Source organism: Babylonia areolata, chromosome 27 (genome assembly GCF_041734735.1).
Source record: "Babylonia areolata isolate BAREFJ2019XMU chromosome 27, ASM4173473v1, whole genome shotgun sequence".
Classification (NCBI taxonomy): domain Eukaryota; kingdom Metazoa; phylum Mollusca; class Gastropoda; order Neogastropoda; family Buccinidae; genus Babylonia; species Babylonia areolata.
In genome coordinates this window covers 11,342,723-11,365,103 of record NC_134902.1, presented here as the reverse complement: position 1 = coordinate 11,365,103, position 22,381 = coordinate 11,342,723, and the positions used below count along the sequence as shown (strand labels likewise).

Here is a 22,381-nt window from a genome sequence, read left to right as displayed (position 1 = left end):
AAGAAACACTTTACACGAAAATCACAACCACATGTAAAAATCTCCAAAATCCATTCCATGTGAACGCAGTCACGTCAAAACAGCGAACTAGACCACATATCATCATCTGCCAAGCATCAAAGCATGCACAGACGAAATGCACACACACACGCGCACGCATCACCACAGTCTGGTGTCACCCCCATCCCCACCCCTCCCTTTTTCCTCCTTTCTTTTTCTCCCCGGTTTTTCTGTCGTCTGTGTACAGCTGTGTACACACCAAAGTGTGTTTCTTCTACTTTTGCGAAGGACAAACTTCTCTTGTTGCTGTACCGGGGTTCTTCAACATGCGTTGAACGCATGCTGCTCAGAGGAGTTTGGTTTATCTTTCCGTCTGAAAGACTGACACCCAGACTACTGTTCAAAGTGTAGCGAGGATGGTATGGGGGAGTGTGTGGAGGAAAAAATTTTGTGCAGGAAACCTGAACCACGAACCATGGACTGAATCTTTCGGCTTCCTCCATGTTGAGGCCTTCATCCTCTGCCCCCCTCCACACACCTCATCCTCTGCCCCCCTCCACACACCTCATCCTCTGCCCCCCTCCACACACCTCATCCTCTGCTCTCTCCTCACCCCGGGCCCTGCTATGATATAACTCTGTTTCGTTTTGTTTTGTTTTTGTTCGTTTCATTTTGACAAGTGACTTACTGATGATTGGTATATTTGGTATGAAATGAGTTTAAAGTTACAGCTATTACAAATCGTAAAATCTGTAATATCTATTAGACTTTCTTAGTCACTAAAACCCATCTCGAAATTTTCTTTCTTCTTCTTACAATCCAATTCTGTGTTTCACCTGTCAAAACAAAATAGTAAAACAAAATAGCTCGCTCTTTCCTTTCACTAGATTTATGATCCTACCACCTGGAATATTCAGTTAAACGTTTGACACTCCACTTCCACGGCCTCTTAAAAAGCTCTGAAAACCCATCCAGTATAGTGCTCCACACTTCCAAATGATATAAATCAGCCTTAATGGCAATGCCATTGTTCTTCCTATCATTATTTTGCTCTCTCTCTCTCTTCTTTTTATTTTGTTTCATTCGATTTATAAGCTGTTATCATTATTATTATTGTTGTTGTTATCATCATCATCATCGTTTTTGTTTGTTTTGCTTGCTTGTTTCATTTCTTTGCCCGGAGGGCCGGATAAAAAAGCATGTCCTTTTAAACTCTCTCTCTCTCTGTCTCTCTGTCTCTCTGTCTCTCTCTCTCTCTCTCTCTCTCTCTCTCTCTCTCTCTCTCTCTCTCTGTGTTACAGTTTACCGTGACTGCCGTGTGTTATACAATGTATCTTGATACATGTGTGGTCATAATTTGTGTGCGCTTGCTTGTTGTAATATGCTTCATGTTTTCAAAATTATTATAGGCTACATGATTTAAGGTAAATAGTTGTGTGATTATTTTCATATGTCACTCTCTCCTTCCCTCCGTTTTCAATCAGTTAGTTAATTAGTCAGTTAGTTACTAGCTAGTTAGTTGAACATTTGACACTCCACTTCCACGGCCTGTCTCGGAGTGAGTGCAATGGTTTGTTTGATGTTTTTGTACCCACCTTGTGCAATACACACAGGGTGCAAGGATGAGTAAATGAACAACATCGAAAAAAAAAATTGGCGAAATAAAATCTTTGTTTTTGTCTCGATGTGTGTGTGTGTTTGTGTGTGTGTGTGTGTGTGTGTGTGTGTGTGTGTGTGTGTGTCACTGTGCATGCGTGTGTGTGTGCGTGCGTGTGTGTGTGTGTGTGTGCGTGCGTGTGTGTGTGTGTGTGTCACTGTGTGTGTGTGTGTGTTTGTGTGTGTGTGTGTACGCACGCACGAGCCTGTGTGTGTGTGTGTGTGTGTGTGTGTGTGTGTGTGTGTGTGTGTGTGTGTGCAAGTGAGTTACATGAGTGGTATTTTTATGTCTGTTTGTAGAGAGTGTGTGAATTGATATATTTCACTTATATTTCGTCATTTACATATCTATGAGTTTTGACCGTGAACAGAGATTTGGTCTCTATTTTAAAAAAAAAGACACAAACTGTGAATAAGTGTACATTATGATTATCGTTATCAGTTACAGTAACTATTTACAGAGAAAGAGGACATCTCTCTGCTGTTGAGAAGTTTCGAAAATACTTGAATCAAAGAACAATGTAAGCAAATCCACGACACACACTGTATGTGCGAGTGTGCGTGTGGTGGGGGTGCTTTTCAGTGTCCTTGCATTTATACACTTGCTGCAGCTACAAATAAAAATAACCGGAATTCGTTAAAGCGAAAAAAAAACAAAAAAAAAACGACTAAATGATAAGAAGAAGACCAAAACACTGTCCACGTTTTAACTGTACCCCTGGCAGTTTCTGTCCATCTTGAAGGGGTGACAGCAGGAGAAGATGGAAAATAGAAGGAAGGAGAGAGTGGGGCGAAGAAAAAAAGGGGGAAAGGGGGGTGAGGTGAGGGGGGGGGGACACAGGCAGTGGGGAGGTGGGATGGGGAGTGATGAGGGGGAAAACGTGGCAAGTCGTCAGGTGAGATTTGCTGTCACCGCCCACAACAATTGCGTCAACACCAACTTCACCGCAAACGTACCTGAGCCCCCCCGCCCATTGGATCCCGAACAGTGGGGAGGGAGTGAAGGAGGTGGGGGCGTGGGGGGATCAGCCAATGATCACCACGAAGTAAACACGTTCCGGGTTGGCTCTGTTTGCCAACTGGCCAATCAATAAGCCCCAAACACCTGTCCCCACGCCGGCGGCCTCAGACTGCCAAGCAGGTTGTGTGGAAGAGGCGTGAGGGAGCAGCTGAGTCTGGCTGGGGAGGAGTGAGAAGTCAGAAGGTTGAATGCAGGAGTTCCAGCTTCTCTGATCACCGCGCTTGTTGATCTCTCTTCCACTGTGTAAGGTTGGTGCTGTGTGCAGCTTTCTGCAACTGAATGCAAACATTACAGTTCGTTGTCATATTTGTCATCAGAACAACATCAAGGCTTGCTTTCTGTGCTTACTATGATTTGTGTGAGTGTTTGTGTGGTGGGGGTGGGGGTGGGGGTGGGGGTCATGCATTTTAAAGTTTCATGATTTACCTTTTCCATCCTGATACAAGGGCCACCTGTTCTTTTGAAAACAATGCCAAATTATGCACATGATTACTATGACTTCATATTTAAGAACATGGACACATAATTATAAGCTTACGTGCTTGATGTGCTAATGCACAGGACCCTACTTGATGTGCTAATGCACAGGACCCTACTTGATGTGCTAATGCACAGGACCCTACTTGATGTGCCAATGCACAGGACCCTACTTGACTGGTGACCCCCTGACCCCACCCAACCCAACCCCACCACTGTCACCCACCTTTTCCACACTGGGTGCTGGTATACATACACATTGATAGATGTGTGAAAGAGAGGGGAGGAGAGAGAGGGGGGAGGTGGGGTGGGGGTAGGTTCTGTGCCACTGACACGATGTCAAACACTAAGTGTGCCACTGACACGATGTCAAACACTAAGTGCTGTCACTGTGTGCCTCACACAGGATCGAACGTGAGGAGCCATGATGACGGAGTTGTCTGATGTGTTCACCGACCTGCTTCAGTCCGCTCATGAGACAGGTAAACACAGCACACAAGTAAGCAGCTTTCTGTCACTTTCATGGCTTGAGAACAGACTGGTCAACTTAGAAGACAACTGCAAATATCTGGTTACAATTCATTGTTGGATGAGGAGGGGTGGGTGTGAGGAGCATCGAAATTACTGTTCTTGGGGACTGATTTTCAAAGGAAAACTAAAAAATGTACTTTTCTTTCCAAACTTCCAGGTCTATTACTTATTGTGTAACTGATGCTCTTGTGAGATTTCTGAAGGGAAATAAAAACATTTTTTCATTCCAGGATGTGGGGAGGTGTATTAACTTCCTCAACGGGAAGAGTTCATGGACTTTTAATTGATGAGAAGAGTGCCTATCCTCAACCGCTGTTAACTCCTACCTGTGGCCAATAAGGTTGTGGCTGTATGATGGTAAAGACACACTTTGAGATGCTACTGGTGGTTGATGTTCAGCTCACTATGATGCTTGATGTTGAATTGTGAGGGGCGTGGTCAATGAAACGTACGTGATGATTGAAGTTGGCGTGTGGTGTGTCCATCAGTGGAGGGCGTGGCCTTCTCGCCAGACAGTGGTGTGTCCAGTTGTTCGGACAGCGAGCCGTCCTCCCCTGTCCTGTCCCAAAACTTCACTCAGCTGACTAACGCAGGTACACGTCCTGTCCTCTCTGGTTGGGGGACTCTGTGGACTGTGTGTGTGTGTGTGTGTGTGTGTGAAGGAAAGAGAGAGATCGGGTCAGGGGGCGGGGGGGGGGGGGGGGAGAGAGAGAGAGAGAGCTGTAACTGAAAGAACAATTGTGCATTGCTGTTTCTTTTGCGGACGACAACATGAGTAATAAGTACAATGAACGGACACTGCTGGGGCTTTGTTTCCGTGTTGTTCTCACTGTGCGTGTGTTCAGTGACATGGAAACCAAGAGACCACATGCACAATCCGCTGTCAAACTACAAGTTACTGATAAATCATTTTCTTCATAAATAAGCATCCATGAATCGTAGACAGACAGAATTGAATATCAATCTATAAATGAACAAGTGCATAAATAAAAAGTGTATCTATAATGATAAAAAGGGGGGCGGGAATTAACGCCAAACCGTTTGTCGGCACACCCCGCTAAATATTACAAAACATTGCACTATATTTTACATACAGGTGATTTTTTTACAACTCAAAGCGGACATGTAGAAATGCTGGCTAAACATGAATCTTGTACTCAGGATAATGCTGATAATTAACGTGGGTGTTGATTGAGTCCTCGAGGCTGAATGAAACTCTGTCGCAGTGAAAAATGTCACGGAAATGCAATAACAGTAAATGATGAGTATTGTGTTGCGCGCAGAAATGAGTTTAACAAGCAGTCAGCTAATAACGCCTGTAGGTTCATGTTGTTCCGGGCTTGGGTCCTGGTTCCGTGGAAGCTGCACTGCTGGAGGTGGTGAAGTGTGTGTGTGTTCCGTGTTCAGATCCCTCCAGTTACAGCCCGAAGAAGGGAGGAACGTCGCCAACAGGATGGGGCCATCCCCACAGCAGCATGTACCCGGGTTACGGGGGAGAGGAACTGCAGACATTCCCCGTGTGGTCAGCGACAGGGAAGGACGGGCTGTGGGAGGGCTCCCCCCATGCCTCCCTTCCCACCTGTGTGTCCGAGCAAGCCACCTCCTCCTCCCTGTTCGCTGTCAAAGGTGAGCGTGCACACGGTGCCTCCCCCCCCACCTCCCCCGTCCCCCCAACCCCTTCGCCCATCCCCGGCCCCAAGGAAAAGATATGTGTCACATAGGTATATAAAAAAGACTACATGTAAGAAGGACAGCTGCATGTGACAAAGACAACAACTGCAGGTAACAAAGACAGGAGGTATATATATATATATATACATATATATCTCTGTGTGTGTGTGTGTGTGTGTGTGTGTGTGTGTGTGTGTGTGTGTGTGTGTGTGTGTAAGAATGACAATATACAGATTACAAAGACAAAAGATACGTGTATCAAGATACACGTAACAAAAACACGTATATATGAGTAAAGGAAAGTGTAACTATGTGTGTGCGCGCACGCGCGCGCGCGCGCGCGCGCGTGTGTGTGTGTGTGCGTTCGTGTGTGGATATTATGTATTTGTTGGATATTTTTATTTGTACATATTCATGTGCAACAATTTATTGTGTGTGTGTGTGTCTGTGTTTGTGTGTCTGTGTGACTGTGTGTGTGTGTCTGTGTGTGTGTGTGTGTCTGTGTGTGTGGCTTATTTTACATAGTCTATCTAGACTGCATTGACTAGTATTAATCTCTTTTTATGGTGTATTTAATCACATTATGTTTGTGTTATAAAGAGCTTGTGATTTCGCAAACAAATTTCCAATTGGCATTTTTTACTTTGATTTGATTTCTGTGGCAGGGGAGTGGGTAGAGACCAAGGCTGGTTTCCAGGTGTGTCACATAGGTAACGGCAATGCCGAGGTGAAGCTGGGCGGGGGGCTGACCTATGACATTAACGTGGACATCGACATCCCTGGTACCTTCCCTGTCAAAAAAGGTAACACACCTCTAGAGACAGCGGTGTGTGTGTGTGTGTGTGTGTGTGTGTGTGTGTGTGTTTGGAGCATTGTTGATAACATGGAAGATCCTGCCGTTCGATTTCAAAACTTTAATCATTCATTGATACTTGTCCAGAGTTTATGAATCTGAGGAGAAACACAGTGCAGACGATTTCAGAACATTGCAGAAGACTCCAGCACAGTGACTGCAGGTACAAGTGTTGGTATGTTCAACAGAAATGACCGCAGACACGACGCCCAGGCTGCTGGAAGACAACAAATACATGTGCTACATGGAAGACGCCATGAACAACAACAACATGAACGATAACATGATGTTCCAAGCTTACCAGGACGACAACTGCTACCACAACAGGACGTCCAGTTATGGTCAGTGTGGACACTGTATTGCATTGTACTACTTTTTTTCCACACCATATTTCCATGTGTAAAACTCCTGTGTTTACTAATCCCATTCCCTCCAACCCAAATAAAACGGAAATGAATAAATGGATAAGAATAAATGAATGAGTAACTGGACACATAAATTTATAAAATAATCTCACAATGCAATAGAATAATAAATAGCCTGGTGCCGGAGTTGCTTATAGGTATACTTTTTTTTCTCTCCACATATTCCAGTATAACAGAAGGCTGTTGATAGAATGGATTGCAACATCTCTTGTTTCAGAGCTTCCTTTTACAAGATCAGACAACGGGTAGAGAGAGGTATTTTTACTGCTTACCCCACCCCACCCCCAGTCTAGGGCCAATAAAACGCCAGTATGTAACGAAGAATCAATAAGAACTTCAATTTTCCTCTTAGAATTAAATAGATAAATAAGGTGTAAACCCATTCCGCAAAGAAGCTGCGCTGACTTTCAATTCATTATCACAGAAAAAAACATACACATCACAATTTGCAGCGCCCACTTGCCGGCTTCACGATACGTTCCATGCATGAAGTAAATGCATCTGCTGTATTTCAGTATGTTTTCATTGCCTTTCCTGTCATTTAATCGAATATCATTTGCTGATTATAAAAATCGTCTTATGCATTCTACAATTACAATTGCACACAAACAATTGCTGTTGCCATATTTTTTTCCCTTGAATAATATGTGTGATTAGTTATCCCATTCAATGTTTAGCAAGCCAAAGGTGTATTTCTGTGCAATTTATGCAACAAAGTATACGGTTTCCTTTTTTTTCTTTCCCTTTTTTGTTTTGTTTTGTTTTGTTTGTTTTTTGTTTGTTTGTTTTTGTCATTGCCGGCAGGCGGAAAAGTACATCTATATGTCTAGTATTTGTGTGATAAACACAGTATTTCCAGTATTAAATCTGTATCGTATAGGTTTCGACCAGTACATCTGTGCCATGGCCTCTTTTAATTATTGAATATAGCCTGTTACATTCAGCGTATATGGAACAAAGGATCGCACTGCAATAAGTACGTCATGGCTTTTTTCTTCTTTCTTCTTTTTTATTTTTTTTTTTTTTTTTTTATCTTATTATTATCATTGATTGTAGCCTATTGCATTCAGTTGTTGTTGTTGTTTTTTTGTTGTTTGTTTGTTTTTTTAAATGAACCGAACTGTCGGGTGGGGTTGAGACCGTGCATTCGGATTCAGCACAGTTTTTACCGCGGAGATTGAGAGTGGACGCGATACTGTTAGATTACCACCTCAAACACTTATCTCTGTAACAGAATCGCTTACACTGATGCTGATTTTTTTTTTTTTTTTTTTTTTCCAGGCATGAACCATTGTGCTCCCTTTCCGTATCAAGACGCCGGCCATCTGACCACAGAAAACCCGGATGATCGTCTGCCAGCCAAGAGAAGGCCATGTGAGTTATTTGTATTTGTATTTCTTTTTATCACAACAGATTTCTCTGTGTGATATTCGGGCTGCTCTCCCCAGGGAGAGCGCGTCGCTATACTACAGTGCCACCCATTTTTTTTTTGTTGTTGTTTTTTTTCCTGCGTGCACTTTTATTTTTTTTTCCTATCGAAGTGGATTTTCCTACAGAATTTTGCCAGGGACAACCCCTTTGTTGCCGTGGGTTCTTTTACGTGCGCTAAGTGCATGCTGCACACGGGACCTCGGTTTTTCGTCTCATCCGAATGACTAGCGTCCAGACCACCACTCAAGGTCTAGTGGAGGGGGAGAAAATATCAGCGGCTGAGCCGTGATTCGAACCAGCACGCTCAAATTCTCTCGCTTCCTAGGCGGACGCGTTACCCCTAGGCCATCACTCCACATTCTCTTTGAAACCATTATAATTTTGTGAAAGAAACAACAGAGAGAGAGAGGACTCTTTCGGGTCAAGTCATGCGCTGTTCAGAAACAACCATGAACCGACTTTGCCACTGATTTGAATTTTGCACGCAGTCTGAATTTTAACTTGTGTGCCGATTTGAACAACTTTAAAATTTATGCAAGCCTACCATTTTTAATATGATGTATATGTATATATATATATATATATATATGTGTGTGTGTGTGTGTGTGTGTGTGTGTGTGTGTGTGTGTGCCATTTTGAAACACCGTATGATCAGTGTTAGACATTCAGTAAGCATGCAGTTTTTAATCTATCAAACGCGTCGTCTTGAAAAATTCACTTGCCTACGTGTTTGTGTGAGTGTGTGATTTTGTTTTACTATCGATAGCAATTGCTTTCTCACTTTACTGTTTGAGAAATATAGGCCTACTTCTAGCTTGTGTTTTGCAAAACAAAAATAACGACAACTGACCTTCCTTAATTTCCCGGCTTCGTTTTTTATTATTATTATTCTCTCTCTCTCTCTCTCTCTCTCTCTCTCTCTCTCTCTCTCTCTCTCTCTCTCTCTCTTCTCTGTGTGTGTGTGTGTGTGTGTGTGTGTGTGTGCACGCGTGCGCGAAAAAACACCGACGGACAGGGTAGTAATATGAAAAACAATTCATATTCGATCTATCCAGATTTTCCCCAGTTGGTCAGCGTCTAAATGATTATTCTCAGTCGACTACTTGATGTGGCTTTTTTTCATTAGGGTGGCACTGTTACATGTATTTGCACAGCCCCAATGTTCAGCCTGATAGTGACGCCTGGTCATAGTGATTTCTTTCTTCTGGATCAAGCACGCAGACTGTAGTGCTGTTGACACCTTCATTTTTACTACGAGGCCATGACGACTCCAACTGCCGCGAAATTACGATAGATATGAACGAGGACACACGCAACAGGCTACATCAACCCCACCCTGTGTGTGTGTGTGTGTGTGTGTGTGTGTGTGTGTTATTGAGACAGTTTCAGACTGACAGTATAATATAATTATTTTTGTACTGGTGTAAATAAAGATCCATCGCTTTTTCCTTTGAAGCAAAACCTAGGAGGATTCCTGCAGTCAATCGTCATGTACTGATAAAAGGACAGATAATGGTGGGGACAGACAGATAAATACGCCGGCTGCTGGGCATTTGACGGAGCCAACCCAGATTGCTCGCCTCCCCACTGTCTTCCACACTCCCACCCCCCACCCCCCACCCCCACCCCACCCCACCACCCCCTTGTCAGCTGCATGGCTTAGAAACTGGTTGTCCTCATTATATAATCTGATATAATGTGTCGGCTGGTTTTTTCCCCCGTCTTCTGAGCCCATGTCAAAAGAAGATGGAGGAAGGTTGGTGGACGGAGGTGGCACTGAGTAGTGATTTTGTTTTGAAACTCACGTTCCGGTTTCAGTTTCGGTTGTGAGCTGGAAAGTAGGACACACACACACACACACACACACACTCACACACACACACACGATCGTGTGCGTACACACACACACGCTCCACACTACAACAGCGGGCTCGCGAGGCCACCATGCAAACCACAAAGCCGGTTGAGCAGTTTTCCAAAAAAGGCAATGATACAACCGAAACTCGCCTGAGCCACAAAGGTCACTCCCATTTGTGCTCCGGTTACAAACGATCCCTGCGCGACGTTTCGTCACTCGCGGCAGTAGGCCTACCTGCGCTTACGCACGCGCTCACACACACACACACACACACACACACACAGAGTTCATGCATAATATATTAAACAACGTAGAAAAAGGGAATAGTAGAGACACAGGAGGAGAGGGGTTGGAGGAGGAGGGTAGTGTGCGTAGGGGGGGTAGTGGGTGGGGAACTTGCAAGAGACAGAAGAGTCGCAAATAAAACAAAATTTTGTCGACCGAAACCGGACGTGAAACACTTCCTACTTCCACAATTAACACCGCACCAACTCTTGCACACACACACACACACACACCGTACACCGACACACACACTCGCATACCCCCACACACTCAGCTCGATTGTCCTTATAGCAAACTCGCATGTCCTTAAAGCAGAAAACAAGTGGACATAATTATAAATTCAATGAAATAGAAATTCATCACAAGCAGAGCCGGACACCCGGTTCATTCCACATCTGAGTATCAGGCCTCAACAGCAAGGACAACACTCCTCACACACACACATACATGCACACACACTGACATGCGCGTACTTTAGAGTTTAACAACCCAGTAACTGTTGCTCTCCGAGTTTTTCGTGTGGGGTCTATTGTCACATACACACACACACACACACACACACACCTGCAGTTCAGTCTGCCGTCTAATTCATGGAGGGGAAACCCCCTACGCTGCAGGCCATGTGGCGTGATGCGGTACTGACAACCCACGTGGTGTTTGTGCTCTGCGTGGGTCTACGCAGGTTTGGGTGCAATCTGCATATATGCAAAACGCTTCTCAACTAGCGGATTTTCCATTTCTGGATATCCAAGAACTCACCTCTCTCTCTCTCTCTCTGGGATTCTGTCAAGGACAAATATACGTCCGTGGATTCTGAGGGGGTTAACGGGGGAGTAGATTGTGGGATTTCTCCAACAATCACACTCCTCAGTGTTTCTCACGTGCACGTGCAGTGCGGAAGCTCCTCCAGTCCAAAGATTGTCCCACCTGAGGTACTCTGACGTCAGCCGCCCGGTACAACGTTTGAAAGCAAAAGATGACAGTCCTTCAATCCTTGCACCCCACCCCCACCCCCCCAACCTCTTCACCTCCATTCCCCACGGGAGAAACTTGAAGGATTCTGATGGATGATTGTATTTCGGAATTAACAAACGAACAGATTGACAAACAAACAAGTCGACGTCTTGATCTGATTGAGCGTATGGACTGTGTTAAAGAGCTCACGACAGCAAATCAGTACTTCCGGGCAAAATATCAGTCTGTTCAACACACACACACACACACACACACACACACACACACACACACACACACACACACACACAAACAGAGAGATGTAGATGTAGATGTTTTATTCATATAGGCCATAGCCCCTTAGAAGGGGGTACACATGGAATTGACGTTAAGTCGCATATTACTACAAAGAAAAATTACGTTACATAAGCATTGCGTTGTTTAAAAGCTCTATGCAAATATAAAGCAAAATGTTGTACAATAGTTTCGTTCGTAGACGACAATAACAAAATGAGTTTAAATAAACAAGGCTGTCTATAAAATTTGAGTGCAATTAATCGTTCTCAAATATTTCTCAATGCTGGACAACTAAGCACAAAATGGACCTCATCTTCAGTTGATTCTTTGCATAATGGGCATAACAAATTACAAATGTTTGACTGCCTATAACGATACTGATGAGTAAAAATATCAGAGACATCGAACCTAAATTTCGTCATTAAATGCTTCAAACCTGTAGCAATATGCATACGCGTATAAATTGGAACACTATGCAAATTATTGATCATTCAGTATAGCTTAAATCTGTCACTGTCCTGGATATGAGAATTCCAACTTTGCCATATACAATCAACCAAAATTCCAACTTTGCCATCTACAATCAACCAATCTTTCGCGGAAGACACGAATAAAAACATTTATATCTTCAACACCTTGATTTAGCCATACAAAACCAAAACCGTACTCATATAATTTCTTTCTAACATTTGAAACCCAATTTCTTCTACCCTTATTATCTAAGTCTAACAACATTTTGTATGCTTTATATGGCAATCTGTGTTCATCCATTTGTGTTAACTTGAGCCAGTACTTAATACATTTAACGGTAGAGAGCAACGATATTGGGTATCTGTCAGTCTCACCATAGACGAGATCATTTGGTGTCTGAAGGGAGACCCCTAAAATTTTTTTCAAAGCATATAGATGAATTTTTTCACAGTGTATAGCAGCAGAGTCAAGACCCCATAATTCTGCCCCGTACTGTATCATAGGCTGGATCTGAGAATCAAATATTTTTAGGAATAATTTCAGAGATTCGTTTTGTACTAATGACAATTTCTTCATATAACAATAACATATAACAATGCATTTTTTGCTCTACTTGCAAGGTTTTTACATGCAAATGTAAAACTCAAACGTGTAGAAAAATAAATACCTAAATATTTGTATACATTCACAATGGGCATTATACAGAGAGAGAGAGAGAGAGAGAGAGAGAATCGATATCGGTTATTTGCACTGTTTCCCACATTGCAGCAGTGACACGCACGGAGCGCCTATGGGAGTTTGTCTACCGCCTGCTGAAAGACCCGAAGTACAATCCCGAGCTGATAGAGTGGGTGGACCGTGACGACTGCACGTTCCGCCTGAATAACTCCAAGGCCATCGCCAACATGTGGGGCATGCGAAAGAACAACGGCCAGATGACCTACGAGAAGCTGAGCCGTGCCCTCAGGTCAGTGTCAACACAGCACTGTTATGTCTGTCTGGGTTTTGTTTTGGTCATTTTCCCCGTCTTTTATTTTATTTAGTGTGTGTGTGTGTGTGTGTGTGTGTGTGTGTTCCAGTTTCTGCTGCCTGAAATTCTCCTCGCTCTTCTTCTGCTTCTCCTTCTGTTGCTTATTGTTGTCTTTCTTATCGTTCTTCTTTTCATGCCCCTTCTTTTTCTTCATGTGCTTTCTGTTGTTGATGCCGGCTCTTCTTCTTTTTCTTCTTCCCCTCCTCACTCTTCTCTTTGTTTGTCGTCTTGTGCTGCTTCTACTTCATCTTTTTTTTTTTTCCTGCTCCTCTTCCACGTCGTCTCGCACCTCATTCCGGGTTCTTCCCCTCTTCGATTTCTCCGTTCTTCTTCTTTCGTTAGTATGAAAATTATGAATCACATGCAATGACAAATGACGTGTGAAGATGCCAGTTAAAGATTTTTATCTCAACAAGAATTAAAGATTAAAGAGAGAGAGACAGTGATTAGCGACTGAATGGCAGATAATAGGCTGAAGAGATGGTCCTTAAATGGGAAAGACGATAAGCTGATGTAAATAGGTTGTGTGCTGGAGAATTCCAGCAAACCGTGTCATTCAGTATTCATAGTATGTCCTTGGTCAACAATTCCACGGTCTTGCGGTGTTGAGTGAAAAAAATGTTGCTGCGCATTAAACATGTATGCTGTATTGCAGGTACTACTACCATCGACAGATCTTGGAACCGGTTTTGGGGAAGAAGCTGGTTTACCGATTCGGACCCAACGCTACCCAGGTATGGGGAAACCGAGTGTACAGGCCCCAGGGGTCAAGGTAGACCCTACCCAACGTTCCGGGTGTACCCACACCTAAGCGGTGAGGTAGACCTCCAGACAGACCCACAATGGTCCAGGTAGCCCCACACCCGAGGGACCTGGATGGACACATGATCAGTTGGTCTGCCTCGTGACAGCGAAGCACCTGCTGTGGTTGGTTACGTTGTTGCTGCAGCCAATAGTGACAATGGTTACATTGTTGCTGCAGCCAATAGTGACAATAGTTACGTTGTTGATGCAGGCAATAGTGACAATGGTTGTTGCTGCAGCCAATAGAGACAATAGTTACGTTGTTGCTACAGCCAATAGTGACAATAGTTACATTGTTGCTGCAGGCAGTAGTGACAATGGTTGTTGCTGCAGCCAATAGAAACAATGATTATGTTGTTGCTGCAACCTATTCTGATAGCAACAATGGATACGTTGTTGCTGCAGTCAATAGTTACAATGGTTACGTTGTTGCTGCAGCCAATAGTTACAATGGTTACGTTGTTGCTGCAGCCAATAGAGACAACGGTTACGTTGCTGCAGCTAATTGTAACAATGGCTATGTTGCTGCAGGCAATAGCGACAATGATTATCTTCCTGCTGCCAACATTCACAATGGTTACATTGCTGCAGCCAGTAGTGACAATATAGTGTTTCCAGCATAGGCTCTTGTGGTCTCCGGTTTGTCATATTCATGCAGGTTTAATTGATTGTCCGGGATGGCATAACGTGACTGCTTTTCTTTGTTGAGTTTGACGACCTTTTGGCTGACGCCTTTATATAAGGTCAAGATGTTAGGGCTTGGGACTTGATTCGGTGAAGGTTGCGGTGTTTGAGAGGCTGAATCCTCAGCATGCTTTTCTTTCTTGTTACGCGAGTTTTAGACGATCAGAAGAGACACAGAGAGAGAGAGAAGGGGGGGGGGGAGGGACTGTGGTGTGGGTGCCGGGTAACTGGGCTATGAGAGAATTTTTTATGTTCTTTCTTCACTTTTATTCTGTCACAACATGACTACCCAGATCGCGCGCGCGTGTATGTGTGCGTGCGTGAGTGTGCCTGTAAACATGCTTGTGGTCAGTCAAGCACTTCGACAGTAGGAACATCAAATTTAGAGAGTGAGGCTTTGATTGTGAAACATTTGATACAATGCACTGTATCACAATAATCCCAACCAGAACCCCCTCCCCCCTACGCCCCCCCTCCCTGTTTCATTTCGTCTTCCATTATCTGAGTCTAACTCAATGTGTATGTACCACTGATTGAGGTATATTTAGGATTTCATGTTCGAGTTTGTTAAATCTTGTGTGCTGTAAGCGCAGTTCAGAAAATCAGGGGCAGGGTGGAGATTTTTCACGCATAATTTACCCACTTCTCTGCAATGGATACTTGAAGGACAGACAAGAAAAGGTCAGCTGTTTAAAAAATCCATCCATTTTTTTTAACATTCCAATTCTAATTGACTTGCTCATCCAGTGTATAGTTGCGTCAGTGAAATATAAAGATGCCAGTGCGAAAGTGTTTTCATGAAGTATCAAATATGAAAGTTTGCAAAGGAACGTGATCCGAGTTAAGCCCCACCCCCACCCCTTTTTTCATTCTTTTTTTCGTTTCCTCCTTTCTTTCTTTAAACATTTTTTTTTAATCTTTTTTTTCTCTCTACGAAATGTGCACACACACACACACACACACACACACGCGCGCGCGCGCATCTTCCTTCTGTTCGTTCAAAAGGGGGATGTATCATGTACCTTCATTTCCAGTTGGAAGTCTGAAATGGAAAGGTACATGAATTCCTTGGACGGTACAAACCATAGTGCCAGTGCAAACTCCTTACTTAATCAGCTGAACTCAGTGGCTTTAGTGTTTTTAATCCGTCCACTTTTTATGGTTCAGACACGAGGCCCCGCTTCCCTGCCCCATACTCCCAAGCAGAATCTGCTGGGTTCCTAACACACACTAGATATTCTACACCTGCTCCTTTCTTCTGTATAATCTATGAGTTTCGAAGACAAAGTGACCTTTTATATCCCTGCCATTGGATTGAAATTGCCTGATTCGAAATGATTGGTGTGGATTATTTGTCATTTTCACAGCTTCATCAAAGAAAAGGGCATGGAGAAATACCGTACCAAATCTTACATCTCCGGTGTCACAGTTTTGAGAGAATGTATGTGGCCAAAATTTATTCCCTCCCGTACATAGCAATCAAACTTGTACAAAATTCAAATCTTCATGATCTTTTCCTTGACCCTACCTTGATATTAACTGAAGCTATTCCTGTTCCTCTGAGTGTTATATTGGACATGAAGGTTTACATTGCTAAATCCAAGACAAGATTTTGAGGCAGAATGGGAACCAGTGGTCCACGTGTGAGGTGTATGTGTGTGGCATGACGGAAGGAAATCTCCGCAATTTAAAAATACCAAACAGCAGCGGTAAAAACAACAAAAACAAAACAAAAAACAACAAAAACCTGGACCTATGCATCTCATTTATATGGCCCACAAATTCAGTGTTTTGACTGTACATCTGGGGTGATGAACTGTGTGCTGTTGTCAGCGTACACGTGCCTGATGGTATGAATGAACAATGTGTGTGTGGCACTAACACAGCAGACATACCTGTAACAGTTTCCTATTTTGTCAGCACCGCTGTTCTCTCTGTGCACGCTGCCATGCAGGGATCGGAGGATGATCAGGTGAGGCCCGTGCATGCTGTGGTCTTAAATGGTATACTTTTGAGGCTGCCTTTGTTATCTTCTTTTCTTTTTCCTTTTTTTGGGGGGCGGGGGGGGGGGGGGGGGGGGGGGTTGCTGTTGAGTTTGACACATCAGTGTATCCGCAACTGAATTATTAGAACAATACATGGTGTGAATCTTGAATTTCTCTCACATTTCATTTTTTTTAAAAGAATGAAATTTACGAACTTTTTTAACGCATGTCTTTCATCATACGTTACCACACACAATCATTTAGCCAGATAAAAAAAAGATGTTTGTGCTGTACCTTGAAAAAAAATGGGGAAAAAGCACAATGTCAGCTAAGTGTCGCAGCATTGTGTCATACTGAATGAATATCTCGGTGGAGTGTTTTGTTGTTGTTTTGCCCCCTTCTCAGTTTTTGTATAGATATACGTATGTACCTACTAGTAGCATTTGTGAAATGTCACATTTCCCGTTATATTTGATTCGGTTGAGCACTTGTGCGTGAAAGGGGTGTTCCCGAATTTTTCTTTTAAAATTTTGTTTGCGCATGAAGGTGATAAATTTGTCCATTTCTTTTTTTGCCCTGTTTGAAAACCAGGTTTGTACACTTGGGTGTGTGTCCTGCATGAACACTCCGCTCATCCCTGCATGTGGCTCTGCTTTACACACCTTCTGTGTTCCCTTCCAGTTCAGTGATGTCGCTGTGCTTCAAAACACACACACACACACACACAAAGGGTTCCCCTGTCGTTGTTAACCAGTACAAGCTGCTATTTGTTTTATGTTGTTTCTGGTCGGGTTGCGATGTAGGCAAGTTTTCATCAAACATTTTCTTTTTCTGCACAGTGCTTTATAATCTTTTTTTTTTTTTTTTTTAATGATCTCTTCTTTCACACTTGTTTATTTGTTTATTTACTCATAACATCATTTATATCAATATTTGTTTATTCATATTTCGTTTAACTGCATCTCATTTCACTAAAATTTGTTTATCTGTTAAGTCACTCATAACATCATTTATATCAATTATTTTAGTGCGTTCTAGCTGAAGAATTGAAGTGGTTCTGCATTAGTTAACTACACTCATGAATTAATTTTAAGAAATCATAAAAGAATCATCTTGAACACCATAAAACTATACAAAGATACATAACTTTCTAAACCTGATAAATTACTTTTTTTTGGTTAACCTGATAATTAAAATATTCATGCAGCCACGATGAGTTATTTTGTTTAACGGGAATATTTTAGAAATGACAAGTTAGGATTAAGTACAGTATATATGAATAGCTGATAATCAGTAACTATTGCGACCACAGAGGAATTGAAACACAGAAAACTATAAGCAGCATGTGTCATGAAATAAAAAGCTTGAAAGTTCCATCAAATGAGTTTCTTAAGTCTCCTAAGGATTAGCGATTCAGTGGATTGATGTCGAGTGCACGCATACACGTTCCGCCGATTCAAATCCAAAGAGAAAGTTTTATAACTAGTTTACAAGTTGGTTTTTTTTAGTTTTTTAAAATTTATTTTATTTTATTTTTTTTTAAAGCTGTTGTACAAAGTTCTACAATATGTGTTTGATAGCTAAATGATATTAGTAGTCGGTCTTGCTTCCTCTTTCTTGGTGCTTCCGTCTTTATTTTTCTATTACACATATTTCATTGCCATATAGGAACAGGGAAACTTTGATCAGATTGAAGGACTAAAAGGAACAGTTCCTGGAAAATTTCGTCGGCAAAGTTTGGGATTTACTCTCCGGGAATCTTTTACCACTATGATTAATCTTCAACTAGATGCAGACATCGAACCAGACTGAGATAAAAGTGATCTTGCAAAATGTATCCAGATTTCAGGAAATAAACCTGTTTCACAGGATCAAGGTAGCTCCAGTCAGTTTGACAGTTTCAGTAGCTCAAGGAGGCGTCACTGCGTTCGGACAAATCCATATACGCTACACCACATCTGCCAAGCAGATGCCTGACCAGCAGCGTTACCCAACGCGCTTAGTGAGGCCTTGAGAAAAAAAAGGTGAATAAATAATAGATAATCGTGCATAAATAAGTAAATAAATTTTTTAAAAATGAAAAAATAAATAATTACAATATAAAAAATGTAGTAGTAACAATAATAAATAAAATGAATAAATAAATAAATAAGACAACAATGATGATAAATAAGCAAATAAATGTAAAACATGAAGACACACATTCACACATACACCCACACATGCATAACAGATATGCACCAAACATGCAGTTTCACAGATATGAAAGCACAGTCAAATACACATAAACGTACATGAGTCCCAACACACACACACATACACACACACAACACCCTACACCTCCTCTACCCCCTCCTCCACACACTCATTTCTAGGCTACGTATCGCAGCTTCCACGGTACACACACACACACACACACACACACAGATGAACACTTACTTGTACAAGCACACACACATACGCCCATATCCCCCCCCACCCCCCACATATATATATACAAAGATATATATATATATATATATATATATATATATATATATATACACCCGCACGTTCCAATATCCTGTTGCTCCCACAGTGTAGGCATGCATACACTCACATAGTACCTCATCCTCTACCCCCCCTCCCCCCCTCACACACACACATAGGCACGTGCACAGAACTCTCCTGACACTTGTGTACACTTACACCCTCGCGCATGCACAAACGCACTCAAACACACAGACCCATACATACACACAAAAACACACATACACACACGCACAGAGGCTGCCACTGATTGGCTGCAAGAGGGATGGGAAAAGATCTCTGATGCCAAGAGCGTGGCGTCTGGTGTGTTGCTCAGTCTATTGTATTTGGAAAAGCCCACAGAGACTGTGTTCCGTTTTGAAGAAATTTGCGCAGTGTTGGTTTGGCAATGATGCCGATATTTGTTTGATTTGCAAAGCATCGTGCTCTACCTTTCATGTTAGACTTACGGCCTCTCCCTCTCTCTGCTTTTATTTCTTTGAGGCGATCGATGGTGTGATGGCCTTGTACCTGTTCTTTTTGATATTCTTTGACTTTTCTGAGGATTTCCGATTTTCCTTGATGTAGGCCGCTCGTTGGTGTTGCGTTACCAGCAAGTCTGTCAGCTCGCTCATTTCCCTTAACACCTGCATGTCCCGGGCAGTATGACCATGTGAGTTTTTTAATCTGAAAGTTGCGCATTGCCTTATGCCACTCTGGGCTTCCAATTCCGTTTTCAATTTTCTGTATGAGGTTCATTGAGTCGGTTAGAATCATGGTTTCCGGGCGTATGGATGGACGATAGCCACTGGAGGGCATGTGTCACAGCTTCAACTTCCATCGTTAGGCTGGAGGTTGTGACTTTGTGGGCAGCATTCTCTTCCCTACTTGTTTTTTTCCATTTTGTTCCGCAGTAAATCCCCAACCGGATTGGTCTTTGGTGACTGAGCCATCTGTGTACATGATGATGTCCTCTTCTTTACTGTTTTCTTCTATGAGTAGCTTCACTCCGCATCAGTTTTGCCCTCTGGCCATTCCCGACAATGTCTTCCTAGAGTGGGTGAGATGGCTGTGTTGAATAGATGGTTGAGGTTTACGGGGTTTTTCTCCCATTCTTTTGTTTCTTTCAGGTTTTGTAGTCGGCATACTAGCTGGATTGTGTCTTCTGCTTGCCCCATCCATGATCTTCCTCGTCCTAGACGGCTGCCTTTTGGTTCTTTGACTGCGTCATGCAGTGGGTTTTGAGGGTTTTCTAATGCTTTGAGGTAGGTCTTAACCTGTTCTAACTTGTTTCTGGCCTGCACTGAAGGAAGGTCAAGCAGGTATCGCATGGTTTCTGTGGGTGTGTCTTTTGTTGTTCCAAGGATCAGCCTCATAGCTTCATTTTGAACTCTAATTTTAGGTTGCTTTGAGATGGTGTTGTTAGCCCAAGTCCGTAGTCGATCACACTGAGGACGAGTGATTGGTATAGCATGAAGAGGTGGCGTTGTTCAATACCTTTGGCTGTCATTGCTTTTAAGACTGAAAGGCCCTTTTTGCATTTGAGAACAGTATTTTCCGTATGTTTTCTGAAGGTCAGCATCCTGTCGAAGTGTATTCCTAGGTAGCGTAGGCATTCAGTTTTCTCGATCTGAATCCCGTTGAATGACACAGGTGGTGGTGATTTGCTCGCGGTTCTGTTGTTGAGGGTGCACAGCAACGTTTGGGCTTTCGCTGGATTGATGGAAGATCCTGTGTCTTTGCACCATTGAACAATATTGTTTAGTTGTTTCTGGACGGCTTTAGTTCCTTCCTGAGCATCCTTCGAAGTTTTGAAGACCAGGCCATCATCCGCAAGAGTAAGCACCCGAGCTATTCCGTTGTTGTTTAAGTCTGCAAGGCCCTTCGTGTAGACATTGTAGAGGACAGGAGAGAGCGGAGACCCTTGTGGCAGTCCCATGGATAGTTAAGAAGGTGCAGACATCCAATCTCCGAGGCGTAGGACGACGGTTCTTTCCTGAAGCGCTGCTGCTATCCATCTTGTCAATGTCAAACTTACTCCATACCTTAGTAGCAGCTCCATGAGGTGCGCAAACTGGACTTTATTGTAGGCATCTTCAAGGTCGATTGCTACTGCTAGTGTCTCTTCTTTTCTTTGAAATCCTTCATACACCTCATATGCAAAAGCAGCTGCATTTTCCCATGTGGACTTGCCTGTTCTGTAACCACTTTGATTTGAAGGGAGAATGTGCCTGTGTTCAAGATCCCTTGCAAGTTTCCTGGCTATCATGCCTTGCAAGTTTCCTGGCTATCATGCATTCCATGAGCTTTCCAGCAATGTTTTGCATGGTTAGGATCCGGTAGCCGCTTACCTGACGATGGTCCTTTCCTGGTTTTGGTATGGGTTTTAAGAAGCTGTGTGTCCAGTCCTCCGGCACATGTCCATTGTGGAAACTGTTTTGATATAGACTGAAAAGTTTGCTTCTGTCTTCTTCCGATAGCTCCTTGATGTCCGAGTAGCGAACTTTGTCTGGGATAGGAGCCGATTCTTTCTTGCATTTAGCTATTGCTTCGTTTAGATCATCTATTGTCAAGTCATCATCGGGTCCAGTCTGCATAAGGGTTTGGTTTAAGTCCTCAACATATTTCTTTTTCTCATCTAAGTTTCTTTGATCGCACTGTTGTATGAAACGTTTGAACAGGGCAGATCCTTTTTCTTCGTTTGTCGCTTGGTTCCGTCAGTGTCTAACATGTCTGGGGTTGTTGTTGTGCACGTTTTCCCTTCCATGCGACGATAAAATTGCCAGAACTCTGTCAATATTGTGTCATAACTGAGTGCCTCGCAAAACTGTTTCCACTTGTCATTTTTGGCCTCTTGAGCAGTGACTTCAAACTGTTTAGTTTTTTCTTTCATTTTTGTTTCAATATCTTTGTCCGGAGATGGTTTTGTTTTTTCTTTTTGCCAAAGTTTGACAGCCGCATGTTTTTCTATCCAGGCTCTCTGTGTCTCGGTATTCCACCATGGGGGCTGAATAGTTTGCATCCTGTTCAGTGCCGTTCATTTGTTTCTTCTGCGTCTTAATTTTTCGATGACGGTTGTCTCTTTGGTTTCATACTGAAATGGATCACGCGGTTTCATACAGGGTTTATCTGACAGTTTCTGTAGACTGAAAACTACCGGGAGGTGGTCACTGCCTTGGTGTGGGAAGCGTCTCTGCATTCATTTCTGCTCTGAATTTTGGATATGTTAGAGCATTGTCGACCACACTATCACTGTCCCCTTGTCTTGTTCCAAGGCGAGTTGGGGATGTGGTCGTTAAGGGGCTAAGAAGAATTTCCCCTATCATTCCTTCAAGTGCGAGTCCTTGTGGGTTGGTGTTCCGCTGGTCCCATAATTTCGATCTTGCATTAAGGTCTTCACAGATAATGACTGAGTCTCCAAGTTCGTTCTCTATTTCCTC

The 22,381-nt window shown here is 43.0% G+C and overlaps 1 protein-coding gene across 3 annotated transcripts; it reads left to right on the top strand.

Annotated features, from left to right (window-relative positions):
• The first annotated feature begins 2,792 nt into the window (after positions 1 to 2,792).
• Positions 2,793 to 16,470, top strand: LOC143301263 (uncharacterized). Of its 3 annotated transcripts, none has more exons than XM_076615415.1 (9): positions 2,793 to 2,925; positions 3,561 to 3,636; positions 4,174 to 4,278; positions 5,093 to 5,311; positions 6,022 to 6,159; positions 6,398 to 6,550; positions 7,916 to 8,008; positions 12,702 to 12,897; positions 13,616 to 16,470. In XM_076615415.1, exons 2-9 carry the CDS (start codon positions 3,579 to 3,581, stop codon positions 13,734 to 13,736), a joined length of 1,083 nt encoding a protein of 360 aa, XP_076471530.1. In that variant the 5' UTR covers positions 2,793 to 2,925; positions 3,561 to 3,578; the 3' UTR covers positions 13,737 to 16,470. The 3 variants fall into 3 exon arrangements, with proteins under 3 accessions (XP_076471530.1, XP_076471527.1, XP_076471528.1); XM_076615412.1 differs by having other exon boundaries at positions 12,699 to 12,897; XM_076615413.1 differs by having other exon boundaries at positions 2,846 to 2,920; positions 12,699 to 12,897.
• Positions 16,471 to 22,381: the final 5,911 nt, after the last annotated feature.

Bases quoted from the DNA above. Each gene is read 5' to 3' on its own strand.
- LOC143301263 (XM_076615412.1), top strand. From the start codon at position 3,579: ATGATGACGGAGTTGTCTGATGTGTTCACCGACCTGCTTCAGTCCGCT. The intron at 5,312-6,021 runs GTGAGCGTGCAC...TTTCTGTGGCAG, and splicing joins CTCCCTGTTCGCTGTCAAAG to GGGAGTGGGTAGAGACCAAG. The intron at 6,160-6,397 runs GTAACACACCTC...TATGTTCAACAG, and splicing joins TACCTTCCCTGTCAAAAAAG to AAATGACCGCAGACACGACG.